The 19,361-nt window shown below is 37.0% G+C and overlaps 1 protein-coding gene across 3 annotated transcripts in view; it reads right to left on the bottom strand.

Annotated features, from left to right (window-relative positions):
- LOC140650981 (proprotein convertase subtilisin/kexin type 5-like) overlaps positions 1–19,361 on the bottom strand; it is a 262,110-nt gene that overhangs the window by 171,261 nt on the left and 71,488 nt on the right. For all 3 annotated transcript variants that reach the window (XM_072859926.1, XM_072859927.1, XM_072859928.1), the window contains exon 3: positions 12,861–12,974. In XM_072859926.1, the coding sequence (XP_072716027.1) occupies positions 12,861–12,974 (114 nt within the window). The remainder of the gene's footprint in view (positions 1–12,860; positions 12,975–19,361) is intronic.

Genomic DNA, 19,361 nt, shown 5'->3' with positions numbered 1-19,361 from the left:
AGAATGCTATGTGCATGTGTCTAGTATTAATGTTTCAAAAAGGATGCTGTTGGAAAATGAGAAATGAGTCCTCCTCATTGCTTTTTTCCCTGAAACAAGTGCTGGAAATACAGTTTACAGTGTCTTAACAAGCTCAATGTATTTTATCCAAGAGAAGGTGAAGAGATTACTTGAGTGCAACACATCTCTTGATTATTGAAGGCGGACATTTATTTAATCTAGTAGAAAATGGCCTAGCAAGATAAACATGCAACTACAAAGTGCAAGGTTTTTTTGTAGTTTATCATTAAGACAATATTCCTATGGATGTGACTCTTGTACAAATGCAATTTTTTATCTAATATATGTGTGTCTTACTGAAAACCTATTGCAGCTCAATTAGAAATTGTGGGCTTGTAATTGTAGATTACCAGTTGTAGTGATCCTTGATGAAACTAAATGAACATAGAAATCCTCTGCTGTATTTCTGAAAAGAATCATTCAAAGCAGTTCAGATACTGATGCTGGCTTCTGTCAGACAAAAGCAGCTATGCATCAGGAACTCTAGGGAAACATCAATAGGAAGTAGGATCTAGGAGAAATAAACTTTTTCTGTTATTTAAATGCCTTCAAATACTTTGGGAGGGAGTTTTGGTGCCTGGAGTTAGATGCTGCTTTAAATATATGCATATCCTGAACAACTCTACTCTAAATATGCACAAACACATTAAAGTGAATAAAATTCTCTTTGATATTCAATTAAATATGCAAAGCAATGTCAAAACAGAACTGATATGAAACATTCAAATAAGGTAATGTTTTAGGGGTTTTTTTCCCTTTGGCCTTTATATTTAGGAATAGGTGATGAATTATTGAAAACAAGTTTATATTACTTCTGGAGCAAAATCTATAAATTTTTAGTTGGTGAGCATCTCTTCACATAAATATAGATTGTTTTAAAACAGAAAAATACTAGTGTATGTTACTTAAATGTTGTTCTGCTATTTATATGAAAGATAAAGATCTTTCCAGGCAAAACGGTTTCTAAGAAAAACAGGTAGAAAGTTACTTTTGTTTTTCTTAACCTCGGTGCTGTCCAAATGCTTTTGCATTGATCCAACTGAAGATCCATTTCAGATACTTGTTACAGACGCTCTAGTCAATTCTTGTACAGATCTAGGGCTTGACATAAAACAATCCACAAAACCAACTAAACAGTAATCAGAATGTAATAACAGGTTTATTTAAATACAAGGTCTGGGCCAGTTAGCAGTAAATGAATGCTGGTTTGTGGGACATTGACAGATCAACAAAACTTTTAATTGCAATGCAAATGGAAACTGCAAGAGACATTTTAAAAAGGAGGAAAACCACATCAGGGTAACAAATACACCTAATAATGCAATCCAAACTAAGAGAATAGACACCCTAAATTGAGTGTAAAGATCCTCATGAAAGTTGTACTACCCTAACGTCCTCCTTGATTTCTTTGTTCTCTGCTGCTTCTCTTGGGCCTGTTCAGGTGGTCTGTGCTGGTTTTGGCTGGGATAGAGTTAATTTTCTTTATAGTAGCTAGTATGGGGCTATGTTTTGGATTTGTGCTGAAAACAGTGTTGATAACACACTGATGTTTTAGCTGTTGCTAAGTAGTGCTTATACTAAATCAAGGATTTTTCAGCTTCCCATGCTCTGCCAGGTGCACAAGAAGTTGGGAGGGGACACAGCTGGGACAGCTGACCCCAACTGACCAAAGGGATATTCCATACCATACGATGTCATGCTCAGCATATAAAGCTGGGGAAGAAGAGGGAAGGGGGGACATTCAGAGTGATGGCGTTTGTCTTCCCAAGTAACTGTTACGCGTGATGGAGCCCTGCTTTCCTGGAGATGGCTGAACACCTGCCTGCCAATGGGAAGTAGTGAATGAATTCCTTGTTTTGCTTTGATTGCATGCACAGCTTTCGCTTTACCTATCAAACTGTCTTTATCTCAACCCACGAGTTTTCTCACTTTTACCCTTCTGATTCTCTCCCCCATCCCACCAGGGGAGAGTGAGTGAGCGGCTGTGTGGTGCTTAGTTGCCAGCTGGGGTTAAACCACGACATGGTCATAAGATGTGGTGCAAGGAATTGGGACAGTATTGAGAAGCTGGGGGCAAAGAGAGTGTAGGTAGTAGGATGTGAGACTATCACATATAACACTGAGTCTCTAGATTGTCTTTGATGTCTTGGGAAACTTCATCTTCAGGAGAGGGCTCTGAGGAAGTTATCTGAGGTACAAAGTCAGTGAGCTAGAAGCATTCAGGGAGTTCTTCTAGAATCACATTCTCTGTAAGCAGACTGACTCCTTATCAGTGTAAAGGCTATAACACTTGCCAAGTACTACTTAGCTAGTAGTAGATAGCAAGCCTACTTGCAGCCAGACCAGAAGTCATATAAGGAAAAAAGTCTTTGCTTAATCTTGTCTTTATTTTTTTCTAAACAGGTTTTCTGGCTCCCAAATGTAATCTTGTAGCCAGGATTTGATATTCATAAAAAACAAAACACTATCTCCCAAGTAGTAACTTACTTTTTATTAATGAACTGTCTTGTCCTAAAATATACAACAGGAAAATCCCACTGTATAGTTAATGTTTAGTCTCTCATGTATATTTATATTTGCTGCTTCTTAGGCTCCTGTGCTTATACTATTTGGATTTAATGTAGTTTTGAATTGTTTTCAAAACTGAAAGTAACTTGCTTATTCTGTTAGAAATTGACATCAAAATAGATAAAGACAGGGCAATTATATGCTTAAATGGCATGCTACTCATGGATTAGTGGATTCTAATGCAATAGAAAGGGTAAGACAAAAGTTATATCAACACTGTAAAAGATTCACATTTGCATCTCTTGGTGCTGAGGCTCTTCCCTCCCTCACATTTCCTCCCTCTGACCACCATGCATTTCAGCTGTATGCTGCAAATGAGCTAATTTTGAAACAGTCAGTGTTTAAGTTTTGGTAGAATTTATAACCTCCATAGGAAAAGAGCAGGCACAGATGTTGCCTGCCTTGCTCCTCACCTTAGAATTGGCATATTTTCCAAAACCCCCCTACATATTTTTGAGGAGACTTGGGGTTGTGTGCTAACAGACTCTTGTATTCAGTGTCTGAGTTCACAATGATCGCTTTATTCATTTAGGTTAACTTTCACTGAATCTGTATTTAAAAGTCACTGGGGGCCTTTCCCACACGTATGCACAAACACTTGCTGGTCTTCTCTCCAAAATGGCACTGGTAGAGTAAAATGGCATGGTAGAGTTTGATATACTTATAGTCTTCTCTGCTATTTGTTTCTTGTTTGGGCAGAAGAAAATCCTCTTCACAGAGCTTGAACAGCAGTTGTTAATTCCCAGCAGAGATGTCATGATATTAGAAGTAGCTGCAAACAAAACCAATTATGTCCTGCATCCAGTACAGTGGTGCAGAGCAAACTTGATTGAAAGGCTCTATCCTCACTGGAAATTTGCTCAGATTTTTTTTTATATGGTTGAAAAGGGAGTCTTAGAAACAGCAAGAATTAAGGTCCTCTGCATACTTGTAATTAAGGTCCTCTGCATACTCGTCCACCAGCGTACTCAGAGCACATAAACATTTGCTCATGTGATACATGGAAGGACAGGTTAGAGCACAGATGTAGGAACTGGGAAAGCTGGAGTTCTGATGTCCCCATTCTCATGATATCCTAAGTCATATGGCATCTGTATTGAGGAAAATATAGGCATAATGATATTTAAAAATGCTATGAGACCTAACATCCTAGAGCTAAATAGCAGTTCTCCAATCTGCCCTTTGTAAAGGACACTACATAGATTGGGCTCTCTTGGGAACGTAATGGCTCAAAACTAATTTTCTGCTCCCTGACTGAGCAATAATATATCTACTGTTTGTATCAGAGATTTTGGTCATTTTGAAAAATAGTAAAATGGTCATTTGGGGGTTTCTGATGTTTGTACAGTGTTGTTTATGTGAAAAAAGCTATACAATATCAGTTAAATATACATCATATTTAGCAATACTTTCCTGAAGTATCCACAATTTTAGTAAGCAAACAATACCAAAAATACATAAAGTGAGTGTTTAAAGCAAAGCAGTGTTCTTTACAATTAATAAAATTACCTCTTCCTTTTTTTAGTCATCTAGAGTATTCACAGTATTGCACAATAAAAAAAGTTCTGTGACTTCTGTTTTGATTTTGATTACTTGATTTTGATCAAGAAAAATCTGAAAAGTGGGCAGCTAAATAAGCAGTTGTTCTTGAAAAAACTGCTCTTGGAAAGTAACAATGGGCAAATTCCTTCTCCTTCAAGAAGAAAAAAGTATACTTCTGGATAAGTATGTGCCTATATATTTAAATGAATATTTTTCCTGTTGAAATGCTATGAGAGATAAAAACTAAAATACATCAAATTGTGCCCAGGTATAACACATTTTACTGGTTTCAATGTCAGCAATTATCTATCCATTTATATTCCATATCATTTATTGTTAGCACTTTATTTTGGACTCAAGTTAAAGGCAGATATTTATTGTATGTCATTAGAAATTCAGCACTATCATTTCCTTACTAATTGGAGAAACTAGTCAGAAAAAGGAAGGCAGTTCAGAAAAACACAACATGATACAGAAATGATATTTCACAAGACATTATACAGAAAGAGACCTGCAGTTTCCTAGTGTGACTCAATTGTTGCTCAAAACAAATCCCATTTTAAATAAATTCTTAAAAGATAAAATAAAAGTGGAATCTCTCCTTCTGAAGATAAAACCACTGTAGTAAATGGGCAGTGGAACATATGCTGTTGCTATATGATTTATTACTGAATCTTTGACACGCGGGAAATCTCTCCTGACAGCAAGTATGGAAATTATTTCAGTATTGCTACTTATTGGTTCAGTGAAAATGCTGTCACAATCCTCGAACAGTGCTGAATTCCATTTTGTGTTTCCTGGGAACTTCCAGGGTTGCTTATCTGGAAGTCAGAACTGAATGTCCCAGAGGAACAGATCAAGTAGCCTATCTGGTCTTTCCATCATTAAACTATTTATTAATCTCACTAAACTAGTTGCATTAATAATCATTTTTCAGTAGATAAGGATAAATTAACTTCTTCAGGTTTTTGTTTACTAAAAATATACTGCTTTTTTTCAAGAGGAAATGAGTTTACGTCAAATTGTGTATCACCTGATCTCATGATATCAGTTCTACCTTGTCTACAGAGAACAACAGGTATGTTTTCATATACAGATTCGCAAGGTAATGTTTTGACAGGCAGTTTGATTCTTTCTAGTGACACTTCCACTGAAGTAGGCCACAGATTGTCTTTTTAACTTTCTAAAAAAACTAAGGGCTTGATCTTCTCATGCAATACAAAACACATACAAAAAGTGCATGCAAAAACCAAACCAAGTTACAAAATATGCAAAACACTTAGAAACATGCCATGCCACTTCAGAAAGAACAGTGATTTGGCTTTCATTGCACAGATGGAAAGAAAGAGAGAATAATTCTTTGGAGGACAATAAAGACAGTGAGGTTTTTCCTTAGTTGCCAATGCCTGGCATAGGTGGGTTTGAAATACAATATTAGGAGGTAGTAAGAGAAGGTGACGTATTCATTTGCTATAGTGTTAACAAGTGTCAAGTGAAATTCTGTCTCCAAATTCTACTTCTCCTGTACCCTAACTTGCACTTGGACCCAGTGTGATCTCTCTTTCTCTCTTCCCCTCATCTCTCTCCAACCTGTTCCATCAGGTGCTTGTCACTAGTTTCTTTGTCTTTCTCTGTGTTGTTCCATAATCCCACTTGCCTTACCTGACCTCATTAAGGACCAGGCCAGAGCTGTAAAATCCTTTACTCAGTTCTACCTGTCATGCTTGGAGTTGGAAGAGAGGCACAAGATAAGCCAACTCCTCACAGATCTATCTCATCAGCAGCATTAGGGAGGCAATTGGCCTAACTTTTCACCTCCACCTTATTTAATGGCTATAGGATCTTGGGATACTCACATTACTCACATTATTAGCCTTATTCTAGCTGCCTTCCAGAGTCCACTGTACAGTGTCAGAGCAGGAGTGTCTGTCCCTCTATATGGATGCTAGTATAGCTCACCTGGGAGCTCACAAATATGTCTGGAAAACACTAATCATCCTTCACTGATGTATCATACTGGAGGAGTTTCCTAGAGAAACAAAGTAAGCTGAGTTCATCAGATCCTTCATCGAAGTTCGACATAATGCTTGATTTCACAGTCCTCACTGAAAGTGAAAACTATGTGACCTTTCCTGGGTTTTGGTTTCAGCATCAGCACCAAAGGCAGCCAGCCCTAGATGCAACTAATTCAGAGCTCATCAGTGTATGGACTACTTTAAATTGCAGTATAAATTACATTTCATCTGTCTGTACCAGAAATCTTATGGTATAAGAGGCTGACTGATAAATATTGGCTGATGAGTGAAACTTCAGAGCAAGTCTTTTATCTTCAACAGCTTTCTAAAACTCTGAATAATCTCTCTACATCTATAATTGTGCAACAATATTATACCTCTCTCATTCAACTTATTCACCAAGTAATTGCTACATTTTTACAATTGCTAAAATTGCTAATTTTATTGTGCCCTACTGGCATTGCTATAATCCTCTTTCACCTTGAATTCCCTAAAACACTTTGCTGACTCACTCCATCTATTTGCCAACTCATTATGCTGAACAACACCCAGTTCCAGCACTGAGGCTCCTTTTATAAACCTCTTTTAGTGTTAGATAACTAGCCATGTGACCATATGCTGTTTCTGTTTATTTACCAACTATTCATTCACAGCAAAACTGTGCATCTGCTTGTCCTTTCAGTCCAGTTTTGAAAATCAGGAATGCTTTTCCTAAAGCCCAGAGAGTTAAGTAAAAATATAAACAGTTGGAGAAACAGCACAGCCAGGAATTGTATCTTTGCTTGGATTTACAGATTTCTATTAGAGTATCTTTTCAGAGACTTTGTGAGAAAATTTGACTTTTTCAGCAGCCTAAGTTCATTATATTTGCCTAATATGCTTTTCTTTTAAAAAGACTGCATAAGTTATACTTTCTGATAGATCTTTATCCATTATATTGTTACCTCTTTCAGAGAAAACTAACAGACTATAGAGAGGTACAATGCAGCTTTACAAAAGCCCTTCTTTTTGGTTCCAAACAAAAACTCTGAAATTGCCTGCATTTAGCACTCTTCCAAACACATTTTGTCTTCCACCTACTCTCCCACAGCATGGTTTATGTCTAAAAAAAAAAGAATAATGAGGAATAAATGGGGAAGAGAAAATAATAAAAGTTGAGAAAGAGATTCAGAAAAAATAAAACAATCTTCAAAAAAGGCAGGACTGAATTTAGAGAAATCAACAGCAAAAATAGACATTTCAAAAGGATTTAAGATGAGCTGACACCTCTGTAGACTTAAGATATATGTAAAATAAAATGAAAGTTTTACTTCTATGAAGTTTTGAATTATGTTTAATATTACTTTGGCATGCATTTAGCAATGGCAATGACAATTATGTAATAGGTGATGTCCTTCTTCCTCCATTCCAAGCAGCCTATGAATTTGACTTTCTTGCTCATTTTCTTTTTGAGAAGCTGACAGGCAACTTCCCATGTTCCATTTCTTGCTGTGGTTTATAACCTTAATGATAATGTCAGATATTTCCCTAGGTTCTCAGGTAAGGTTCACCGGTATATAAATTTTTAGGATTACCGCAAGTATGCATTTTAGAGATACTGGCTAGCTTCTTCTCTGAGTATAGCATCATTTTTAAAGATATATTATTTATTTTTGTGGGTAGCTCAGTTACTTTACACTGTAGTTTACCAGCATAAAATACCATCTTGCCCCAGTGGTTTACTGCAATGGAAGTTCTAGCTTTACCCTCTTTCTCTCTGACAGTGCTATACCTTCTCTAGCTATAGAGTAACCTCTGGATACACATTTCCTCTTTCTCTGATGTAGTGGCATCCAGCGATAAGCAAACACTTAGCTTATACACTTAACTATCACATTTACTCTTAGATGCTCTAACAGAACAGGGCCTCTCCCTCCAGACAGCCTCACATCTCAAAACATCTTACTTCTCTAGTAAATTCTCATCCTCACAAAAATATCCTTTTATATATTCAATTCCTGCCCAGCAGCAACTAGGCAAAGCAGAGTAGGAAGAAGCTGGTAGGACCAAGGACTATAGAAACTTCTTCTCCAAATTAGAGAGGCCTGTCAGTACTAGCGATTATTATTAGCAGTATAAGGGATGATAACAGTAGTGGAGAGGATTATGCTTGATGAGTGTTGAAAAAGACTTATTCCTGTCTGAACTGACTGCAAAGACATGGTCAGTGTCTTTGTAGACTAGCAACAGTTTGTTAAAAAATAAACAATGGTTAAATCAATTTCTTGCAGCTATATTCTATTTAACAAAATTATGCAATTTTAGACTTGACTTTAACGTCTTTCAGCTATGCAAACTGATTGTATATAGTTCATCCAGTTATTGAGAAACAGAATATTTTGCCAACACTAATGAAAGAGAAGAATAGATATAACATGATGATACATAGATAGTTGAGCCCTAGGGAAAACATACTGGACTGTTAGCTCTCTCCTGACCCAAAGTTTCAAAAGGGATATTAACTAAGGACTTGCTTTCCCTTTGACTTAATTTTTTTGGTATCAGTTCATTCTGAGCAAGCTGAGCCCAATTCTATAGGTCAGTTTTCAATAATATTTGAATAGTGACTCTCATGTGAAGTTTCATGTGTTACTTAATCTATAAAAAAATTCTATTTCAGTCTTAAGCACAGATGCCTCAGAAATCAGAGGTTATGATAAAGCATTTTTTTTTTTAAGATTGCCTTTTCCTAGGTATTAGAAAGCATGAGAAGCAATAATTTCTCAATAGATAATACTCCAGTAATGAAAAAGTAAAAGCATTACTCATTTAGGTGATGAGTGTCTCTGGAAGCTCTATTTGCCTTGGTTTCCACAGAACTGTAAGGTGCTAAATATCTTGCAGATTCTGGCTGCAAGTGTTGCAAATTCCTAATCTCTCTACTCTTTCTAGGAATGTGTTTATAGTCAATGGAGAAAAATATAGAGATAAAAAAGAACTTTTAATTTGCTCACGGAATAGGTCTTGAGAGATGCTTTTAACCTTTTTAATTACCCAAAAGGGAGAGAAGGCCTGAATTCCCCTCGCAACGTCTTGCCATGGATATCACACAAACAAAAATGTATCATTTCTAGCCAGGACTGTTAAAATTACAAGGGGTGATACTTGTGAAGAAAAAGCCAGGGAAGAAAAACAGAAGGAAATCAGAGATTTTGTTTGACAAAGTCTTTGAATAAAAGGTTTGTCAACAAATCTGAACTACGTTTACAGCCCTGTTAGAGGTTATACCAGATCAATGGCCAAAGGTATCAATCTTAACCCACAATGAAGTTACTTATTAATCAAAATGCAAACCTGTACATGATAATACTTTATTACTTTCTCAATAACAAGTTTGCAGCCAGAAACCTAAAAACCTCTTTCTGACATAGCGATGACTGAAACCATTAACTAACCTGGAATTCCTTTTTTTCCTTCAACTTGTAAAGATAAATAAGATTAACAAAAGTAGCTATGGTTACAGTCACAAATACAGTCATACGAGGATATCTGGTAATGACCCAAGTCAGTCCTCAAGTCAATTCATTAATATATTTTTAGTTATTCTCTCTTGCTGAAATAGTGTACTCATTAATACTTTACTGATTACTCTCAACAAAATGTCATCAAGCCACTACCACTAACATCACAGCAAATATGCACTTATTCAGTGGAGACAAACACAATCAGCCAATAACACTCCCTTGCCAGCATGTTTGTGAAGACTTTCTTCTACAGGTACAGAACTGAAAGTACTCTGAAAGTTGTACAAGACAACCAGTAAAATCCATTTGTTGACCTAAAGCGCTTTCCATATTAGGCAAGGTAGCCATGAAGCAATGTGGCTAGGCAATATTTGTAAATAGGATACTTACCTTCCTAAAGAAAATTACAGGTAACTGTTATAAGCATCTATTGTCAATTTAAAAAAAAAAACAACACCCTAGTCTAATAGCACCAAAAAGCTATGGTGACAGTAAAAACCTTGAGTGCATGTCTAAGAGCACAAAGGAGAAATTACATAAGTTATTGTAAACCATAGTAGGCTTTTGCTTTACTAGTGTTTCTCTTAAAATTTGGCCTCCCTCTTTTTATTCTTAACACAGAGCTGAAAGTTTATCACAATAAGAGCAGACTATCTATGGATAAATCACTGTTATGTTCTAGTTTCAATTAAAATGTTGAAATAAAATTTAAAAATTGAGAACTGACAGGCCACAATAACACAAACTATGGCCATTTTTTGGAATCTGTCACCTTATGCACATATTTATAGGATAGGCAGACTGCATAAACATAGATATAAGAGGAGACAAATATATGCATTTTAGTTGATGGGGAAAAAATCCTGCCATGATCTCATGACCCAAAATAATAAAGCTTTCACAAAGAACTGAAAACTATTACATTGTGGATAAAAGCTAAAACACCCTTAGCCACATCAGTACAGTACTGCAATGAAGCATAAATGAAATAGATTTCTAGTGTATGAGGAGATTTATTGCCTCAAAGATCTTCAGTAGCTCTGAAAATTAAGATGGGATCATTTTCACAAGGCTAAGTGCAACAAGGCTAAGTTCAACAAGGCTAAGTGCAAGGTCCTGCACTTGGGCCACAGCAACCCCATGCAACGCTACAGGCTTGGGGAAGAGTGGCTGGAAAGCTGCCCAGCAGAGAAGGACCTGGGAGTGTTGGCTGACAGCCACCTGAATATGAGCCAGCAGTGTGCCCAGGTGGCTAAGAAAGCCAATAGCATCCTGGCTTGTATCAGAAATAGTGTGGCCAGCAGGACTAGGGAAGTGATCGTCCCCCTGTACTCGGCACTAGTGAGGCTGCACCTCGAATACTGTGTTCAGTTCTGGGCCCCTCACTACAAGAGAGACATTGAGGTGCTGGAGAGTGTCCAGAGAAGGGCAACGAAGCTGGTGAAGGGTCTAGAGCAGAAGTCTTATGAGGAGCGGCTGAGGGAACTGGGGTTGTTTGCTCTGGAGAAAAGGAGGCTCAGGAGAGACCTTATCGCTCTCTACAACTACCTGAAAGGAGGTTGTAGCGAGGTGGGTGTCAGTCTCTTTTCCCAAGTAGCAAGTGATAGGATGAGAGGAAATGACCTCAAGTTGTGCCAGGGGAGGTTTAGATTGGATATTAGGAAATTTTACTTCACTGAAAGGGTTATCAAGCATTGGAACAGGCTGCCCAGGGAAGTGGTTGAGTCACCATCCCTGGAGGTATTTAAAAGACATTTGGGTGAGGTGCTCTAGGGACATGGTATAGTGGTGGTCTTGGTAGTGTTCGGTTTACGGTTAGACTTGATGATCTTAAAGGTCTTTTCCAACCTATACGATTCTGTGATTCTGTGATTTTTCCATGGGAAAATAAAAGAGTCAGTAGTATAGTCCATTAATAAATATAAGAGGAATTTTGAAAGTAACGTGTTACTTAGTAATATACAGGAATTCTGGAAACTGAATAGCAAAGCTACTAGACTTGCTGACTGATTACATGTTTGTATGGTACATACTTGAAGATAAGGACTTCTGAATGTCTGAGTTTATTGTTAGTTGCAAATTATTGCAAACCTATGACATTTTTGTTTTTTAACGTATGCAGCAACAAACTACAAGCCAAAATGAAATAAATATAAAAACTTTAAAACATTTTGAAGCTGCGTTAGGACAATCATCTTGTTTATTCACATGAAATAGTAAACTAACACTCGGAATTAGCAGAATGCCTGAAAAGACAATGTCTACTTACAAGGAAATTATTTTACATATTGTTTCCAAAAAGGAATATTTTCCTCCCTATCTATCTGAAGCAATTCAAGCTATCAAGTCATAAACCTTCTGAATGCCCTGCTCTCAGCTACATAGGTGACCTAGTGATAAAACAAGATATAAGGACTTAGAACTACATCAATAGAACAGTAGGGAAAGAGAACAAATCTTTAATGGCCAAAATGCAGATATGTGACCTGGTGTCAATTGCCTAACTTGTTGCTCCCAACTTTCTTTAACTAAATACACAAACTTTTCATTTGCATCTTCCTAGGCAAAATGAGGATATTTTAAAAAACTTCTTGCATAAAGAAGTTTCACTCCAGGCTTTAACTGTGACTATAACCAGGGAAAAAAAGTTTGCTCAAATAACACAGAACTCACGTCAGACAGGAAGCAGCACAAATAATCAATTTATTTCAACTGAATTATTCATTACTAAAAAGGGTGTACTTATAACACTAAACAGACATTGTTTGTGTCTCTTTTCTTCTGTTTCAGGACATGATAAATTTGTGTCACATTGATGGCTGAGAAAGTGAATTGGGCACATTGAAAACAAGTGGGTTTGCTGCTCTCGTATATTGTGGCTATGTTCCTTCCCTTCTCATTGCTGAAAGTTTATCCTCTAATAAGTAATTCCCAAGGCATCTTGCAATAGGAAGCATTCATGAATGAATGCATTAATAAATGTTTCTTATTGTGGGGCCCACTGAGAATTCTTTATAATACTTATAAGGAGTTTACAAACCTTCATTAGTTCCATAAAGCAGAAAAGAAAGTTTGCTTTTTTGGAACATACTATTTTGCCCCTTTTCAAAATATCACAGCAAAGAACTAAATGCTAGCATGAAACAGAACCAATGACCCTTTATGTACTTACCATATACCACATGCTTGGCCACTTGGGATCATTGAAATAAGTGGATTGGGTACCACCATGTTTATAATCCCTCTTTATTCTTCTTTTAACCACCTGCTGTTGTATCCACTCCACCTGCCAACAAGGAAAACATTTGGTAAGTGTTAGGATTCCATGGAGACTATCAAGAAATGTGTGAAATCTTGGGAATTTTCCCATTTACCAGAATCCAAGACATACTACATGTTAAAGAGTTCATTTTGGCAGTGGGAATGCAAAGCTCACCTTGGCATATTGTTCACTAGGGAATATGACCAATTTAGTTACTACTACAAGTCTCCATTAACGTCTATTTAAATACCCTGCTAGAAAGATTTCATTGGCTAGCATCTTTTGAATAATAACATTATTCTTTTATTATTTTTCATTATTAGACTAGCTCCTTTTTCAATTCTATTTAAAAAAAATACTTTTACAAAGCTTAACAGTATATCACAATGAGAAATGAATGATAGGTTTTTTCTTTTGCTTTATTTATGTCTGTTCTTAAAAAAAAAGTTCAGTAACATACTCAAACATTCTACTTAACCAATATGTAAATCAGCTTCACCATTTGGAGTGAAAAAACAAAATTAAACTGTATTTTATAGCAGAGTGACTCTTTTTTCTCTCAGATTCACTCAGTCAGGCTCTCTGAAACTTTATTTTATACTACAGTACTCCCAAGGAAGAAACAGCTGGGTACTGAGCAACAGGTTAAATTGCAACAATAAGAAAAAAAAGCTTGGGAAAAAAAAAAAAGAAGATTTGGGTTAAAAATCTAGTTTTGAAAGCCAGATTTTTATCTGTCAGACACCTCTTCAAAGATTCATGACATCCAGAAAGTGGCAACACCAAAAGTGACATAAACCTTACAGCAGACAGGACTCCACAGTCATTTCTGCATTATCTAGTCTAAATGGGAGCTAGTTTTTATAAATGTAAACAATATAAACCATTCACAGAGAAACTCAGGTTACATTTACATGCATCTAGCTTCCTGACATCTCATATTTCTGCTGAATTGTTTCACAGGATATAACTATAAAAATTCAATTTACCTCTCTCCAAGAAAGCCAGCCATTTCCTACTTGCAGCCAGCTCTGCACCTTAGTTTTGTGCTGTTTATGAATATCTGTGCATGCATACACACATACATATATATAAAAGAACTTTATTTTCAGCTCACGTATTTCTCTTTGTCACTTGTCAGGGATGGGATTAATGTCTTTCCTTACCAGGCTAATGTCTGCACTATGCATCTTCACCTCAACTTCAAATCATGGGATACTTACACAAAAATAACTCCGTTGACATTAACAGAAAATTTGTTTGAGGTCGATACTACCCTGGCTTCAGGCCTCTACTTCCTGGTCATAAAATCATAATTTTCCCCAGGTCAAGTCTTGCCCATGAAGGTAATTGGTAAGTGATCTCCCTGTCTTTATCTTCACCCATGAGCTTTTTTTCATCTTATTTTCTCCCCCTGTCCTGTTGAGAAGGGGGAGTGAGAGAGCAGCTGGGTGGGCATCTGGCAGCTGGCCAAGGTCAACTCACCACATCTTTATAAAGAAGAATTGAATTTTTCCCCTTCCCAAGAATTAACTTCAGAGTCAACAGTATTCTTCTAGAGGAGAAATTATGCAGTTTAGGAATACAGACTAACTAGTAATGCTTACACAGAAATTCTCTGTTAAATCTTCTAGTAACAATCATAATTCCTTTTCAACTTTGGAGAGAACTGAGAAATTGGATAGGGTGCCTTTCTCTCCTGGTTACTCAGCTCCTCTTTCAGCTTGGGCTGAAATCCATCTTGGTGGACTTCCTCTCAAGAAACCAAGAGCTGACTGCCACCTTCAGATCTTACATGATCCAGAGGTCCCTTCAGCAGGAGCAGGCAGCTAATCAGTCTTAGGTGCTGTTTGATGTAGCAATGTCTGGAGGCCTGCAAGATATATAGAGTATATCTGTCGAGAAGCCAAAAAAGGGAGAGCCAAAGACTTTGGTAAGCACTAAGCCTTAAGACTGAAGAGACTGATTTAAAGTGGGATCAAGATCCCTTTTAACTGGAGCTCTCCTCCATCAAAAAGGTTGATTTATAACAGATTTATAATGAGCCCTACTTCCTTGTCACCTTCTGCTAATGCATGATTTCTTTTCCAGATCTCCACAACACAAGCTTGGTTTTTTTCTCTTAATCTTCTTTTCTTGCAGGTAGCCCAGCTCTCCCAACACATCTGAAACCAGCCGAGAGGCATTCTATGTACCATTTAATCTCTGACTCACTAGGTGACTAGGTTGCCTTAGACCATGGACCTCTCTTCTTCTATTACCAGTATTTAGAAATTAGTAACAAAAAAAGCTTCAACAGGTCTGAATAACCAACCATGGTTTTCAGGGTTTATACAGATCCACCTCCCAAACCTTATTATCAGACCTGGCTATTATTGCTAGAAACATTTTCAACTGAATGAGGGATCTAAGGTTTCTTTGCTGCAAGAGTATTTACTGTCACCTTAACTCATCCCCATGTTACCATGCCTTTAAAAGTTATGAAGAAAATTATTTAAGTCAACAAATTTCAACACTGCACAGGCTAAGAGCACACACAAAGCATGCCATGCATGGCAACTCATTGTGAAAACTCATTCATATTTGAGCCTGTAGGGAGGAGTTATAAATGCCTATTCCCAACACAACTTCAGGATGGTGTAAAAACATCCACAAAGAAAAAACAGTGAGATATAGACTGAGCAGAAGTTTAAACTTTTACCCTTTCTACCACTGCCAACTCTGATTTACATGCATGAACATTAATGGAAGAAGGTAGTCACCAATACTACTATTGCCTAGAGGAGCTGTAAGTGAGAGATGCCATGGCATTTAAATTGGCATTAGGAATTCCTCTGCATCAAGGCTCCTACAAGAACTATCATTAGCAACTGAGAGAAGTTTATGTAAGCATAAAATTACTATAAATAAAATAGCCATTTTATTTGATAAAATACAGAGAGAGGGGCATATGACATGTTTGTGTGAGTATGCATATGGGAGGATAGCGCAAGCAGCTCTGTAATGATGGAAACAGTGTAAAACATTAGGATTCATTTTGGGCACCTATAGCTATCCACATATGTGGAAGGGGGAAGTGAAAATGTCTATTATGACTCTGTGCACTCTCATGAGAGAGACAGCACAGGATGCTAGACAGAGTAACCCAAAACAACACAGCATGCCTGATCACAGTCCTGATTATAGCCTTGTCTGTAAGATTTTTAGCAAACATCTGCTTAATAATTGTTTTTACACTGAGGATGCACTGGAATACACATCTGGAATATAATTTAAAACATCACAGGAAACCCATTTTCTCAGCTGAGAAAGTGCATAAAATTTAGTTTACAGAAAATATAATTTCTATAGAAATAGAATAGCTTACTCCACTGAATTATAGGGGTTTGTTTTTTCCTCTAATAAGTGAACAGAAAAACTTGGCAGAATTCTTCAGTCTAAGCTAAATTGTACAATCACTGGGTTATATTAATGAAGACTAGCTCAAGACTCAGCAGTTATTTTAGTATTCTGACATATATTTCCTTTGAGTATTCCATGGGTATTCATGCACACATCACTGTCACGTGCATGATGTATCTTGGATTTGCTGATTTTGTATGAAAAGAGTTCATTTATATAAAAATATTTTCTTTTAAAAAGTGCCCACACTTCCTAACCCATAGGCCTTGAAGGAAAATCTCTGGAGTAATTGATTATACAGATTCTCATTTCTTGCCAAAAGAAGAATCTATGCAAACAATGAGGTACATTTTAACATTTCCATAAAGTCACTCTTACTGAGGGGGAACAGTGCACATTTTCCCACTGACCAGCTTCGAAAGTTCCATTTCCTGAATGTCTAGAAGTCAAAGCCAAACCAGACTAGAGACCAAATGATTTTAAAAATTCATCATTTCCAGTCATCAGCACTCACAGGGTTGTTCCATAACAATGCAGCTCTTCTTCATAGACTTGCATGAAACCATGCTATGGAATAAAAGCTGCTCTGAGCTAATTCAAGCATACCAATCTTTTATTCTCTTTAAGCACTAAAGCATATAATAAAATGTCATCTCTATGTGATTCAAACTATTTTCTATTTTCCCTCTCCTTCATTCAACAGCATTCATAGAAAAGTAGCCCCATATAAGAATGTTGTAGTAAGACCTTCTCCAGTGCAATAAACTGTGGAAAAAATCCCACATTTGAAAAACAGGGGGAAAAAAATAACATACTGAAAAAAATAATCCACCTATTTATCAAAGCGATGCAATTTTTAACATGCACACACTGGACACTTGTGAAAGAGTAGTTATTTTGTTGTTAAAATATATCATGAGGGGGTCTGCTTGATTAAATATTTTCAAATTGATTAGAAATGTGTAAAGTATGTGAAAATACAATTATTAAAGAGCAGAAGTTATAGACAAGCTGAAGGCATAGTCCTTTCCAGTATGAGGAAAGCATGCATGGGGAAAAAAAGACCCTAACTCTGAAGTAGGGAGTAAATTTCATACCAGAATCTATTACTTTTATGTCGCAGAATGAAACACGAAGGTTTGGGTCTTCAGTCTATGAGGAAGAGTTGCTGAATGCACCACTCCCAAATGCAGTCATGGCTTTATCCCTTGTACTGCCATCATTCACCTCAATCTGTCCTATGCCTGTAAGAAGAAATTAGAAATTCCTGCTCAGATAACAAGAAAGCAGGTACCACAGGAACACCATAAATTAAAGAGAAAAAGAGAGAGAAAACTCAGATAAGGGACGTGGAAAGTATTGCCAAACAAGCAATGAATCTGTAATGAGTCAGGTTGAATGAGCAAAAGAGGCAACGGTCATGCTGTACTGCATTGCAGAACTTTCACTTAGATTTTGTCTACAGAAGGAATTATTCTGGAATAGCAGCCTGCCTCCCCATGTGGATGTTCTCACTCTGCACCTGGTGTACTTTATTCTTTACTAGTTTAAATAATCCTAATATTCATGTGCAAGTGAATTCAAATACACCAAGTTGAAGAAAGACAAAAGTGAGGTTGGCACTCCCAGAGAGAGAAAATGAGATTGTATTTGGCCCATATTAAGCCATAAGAGAAAAATAGTTCCTACAGGTCATGGTAGCAAAAACAGTCACTTACATATCTTAGTTGTCCTGTCATTAAATTTTCTGTGATACAAGCTCTGTTTAAACATACCAGTTGACTACATTCTCCATTTGCATTTCACATTCTAATGAAAGAAAAAGAAGTAAAAAAAAATTGGGATTAAAGCGCATCAGGAGGATATGACAATATCCAATGACTATATTTGGGTTACTGAACACTTGAGACCTAAGCCGTTACTCAGTCATGTAGGAGGGGAGATTGAGACTGGTGGCACATCTCTTGCCTATGGGCAGAGTCACAAAAGCGAGACCCCCAAAAATGGACTATTCTGCTTAAGAATTGCATGGACTTTTTAACAATAATTGAACACCAAGATATTTTCCTAACCTATCAGTATTCTCTGACTCACAGCAGCCAGTTCACACATAAAAATAGATGAAGACAGTTGGATAAAGTAGCTGTTGACATAGGTCAAGAACATGGAAAATTATTGCAGATAACATTTCATAAATTGCAGGGGTCTAAAGTTGGATAAAAAGTCTATGAATCGAGCAGCACTAAGTGATGTGTTCTTGCTGACTGAAAAAGTGCTTCAGCAAGGGTCAATGACAATCCACAGTTAACGCAGTTGTCATAATTATGCTACACATACTCTGAAAAAAGCAAGATGAAAAAAAGGAAACAGATGTTGGGAAAGTCTGGAAAGAAAGGAAAAGCAGAGGAGGAAAGAAAGCAGCAGCAGATGTTTGAAATTACCACTTATGCCCAAACAAACACATCTTACACAACAGCAGGGCAAGCTACAGTACTCTGACCTATGGAACAAAGCTGAAATTCAATGCATATTTTTTCCATCTCTCAGCCACAGAAAAGCCAGTCAGTCCTGCTATGAATTAAGTGGTTTCCATCTACTTTGCTACATACAAGTAATCCGTTAGAGCACTACAGTCATACCTCCACATACATGCACATCTAGAGCTGTATATTTTACCGTACCTAAAACACCCTTTGCCTTTCCAGTGCACCCTTCCCATCCCAGGATCTGAGAGAGCCCTTTACAAATATCAATCAACACATCTTAGCCTACAACTGTATGTGATAGCAAAATCTTATTCCTGCTTTAGAAACAGGGCTTTAGAGGAATAAGTTGGGAACAGAAACAAAAAAAAAAGGACATAGCCCAGGTGGAGTTGGTCATACAAAGTCCCTGCCCCAAGGGAGTTTATTAGCAGCTCAAAAGGCTTGGGAAGACAGACATTACAATGAAATTATGGAGAAGCTCAACTTGTCTGCAAATGGCCAGGACTCATGTCCCACTGGAAAG

This window comes from Ciconia boyciana, chromosome 4, assembly GCF_034638445.1.
Source record: "Ciconia boyciana chromosome 4, ASM3463844v1, whole genome shotgun sequence".
Classification (NCBI taxonomy): Eukaryota; Metazoa; Chordata; class Aves; order Ciconiiformes; family Ciconiidae; genus Ciconia; species Ciconia boyciana.
The sequence above is the reverse complement of the archived record's forward strand: the minus strand, read 5'-3'. Positions and strand labels throughout refer to the sequence as shown.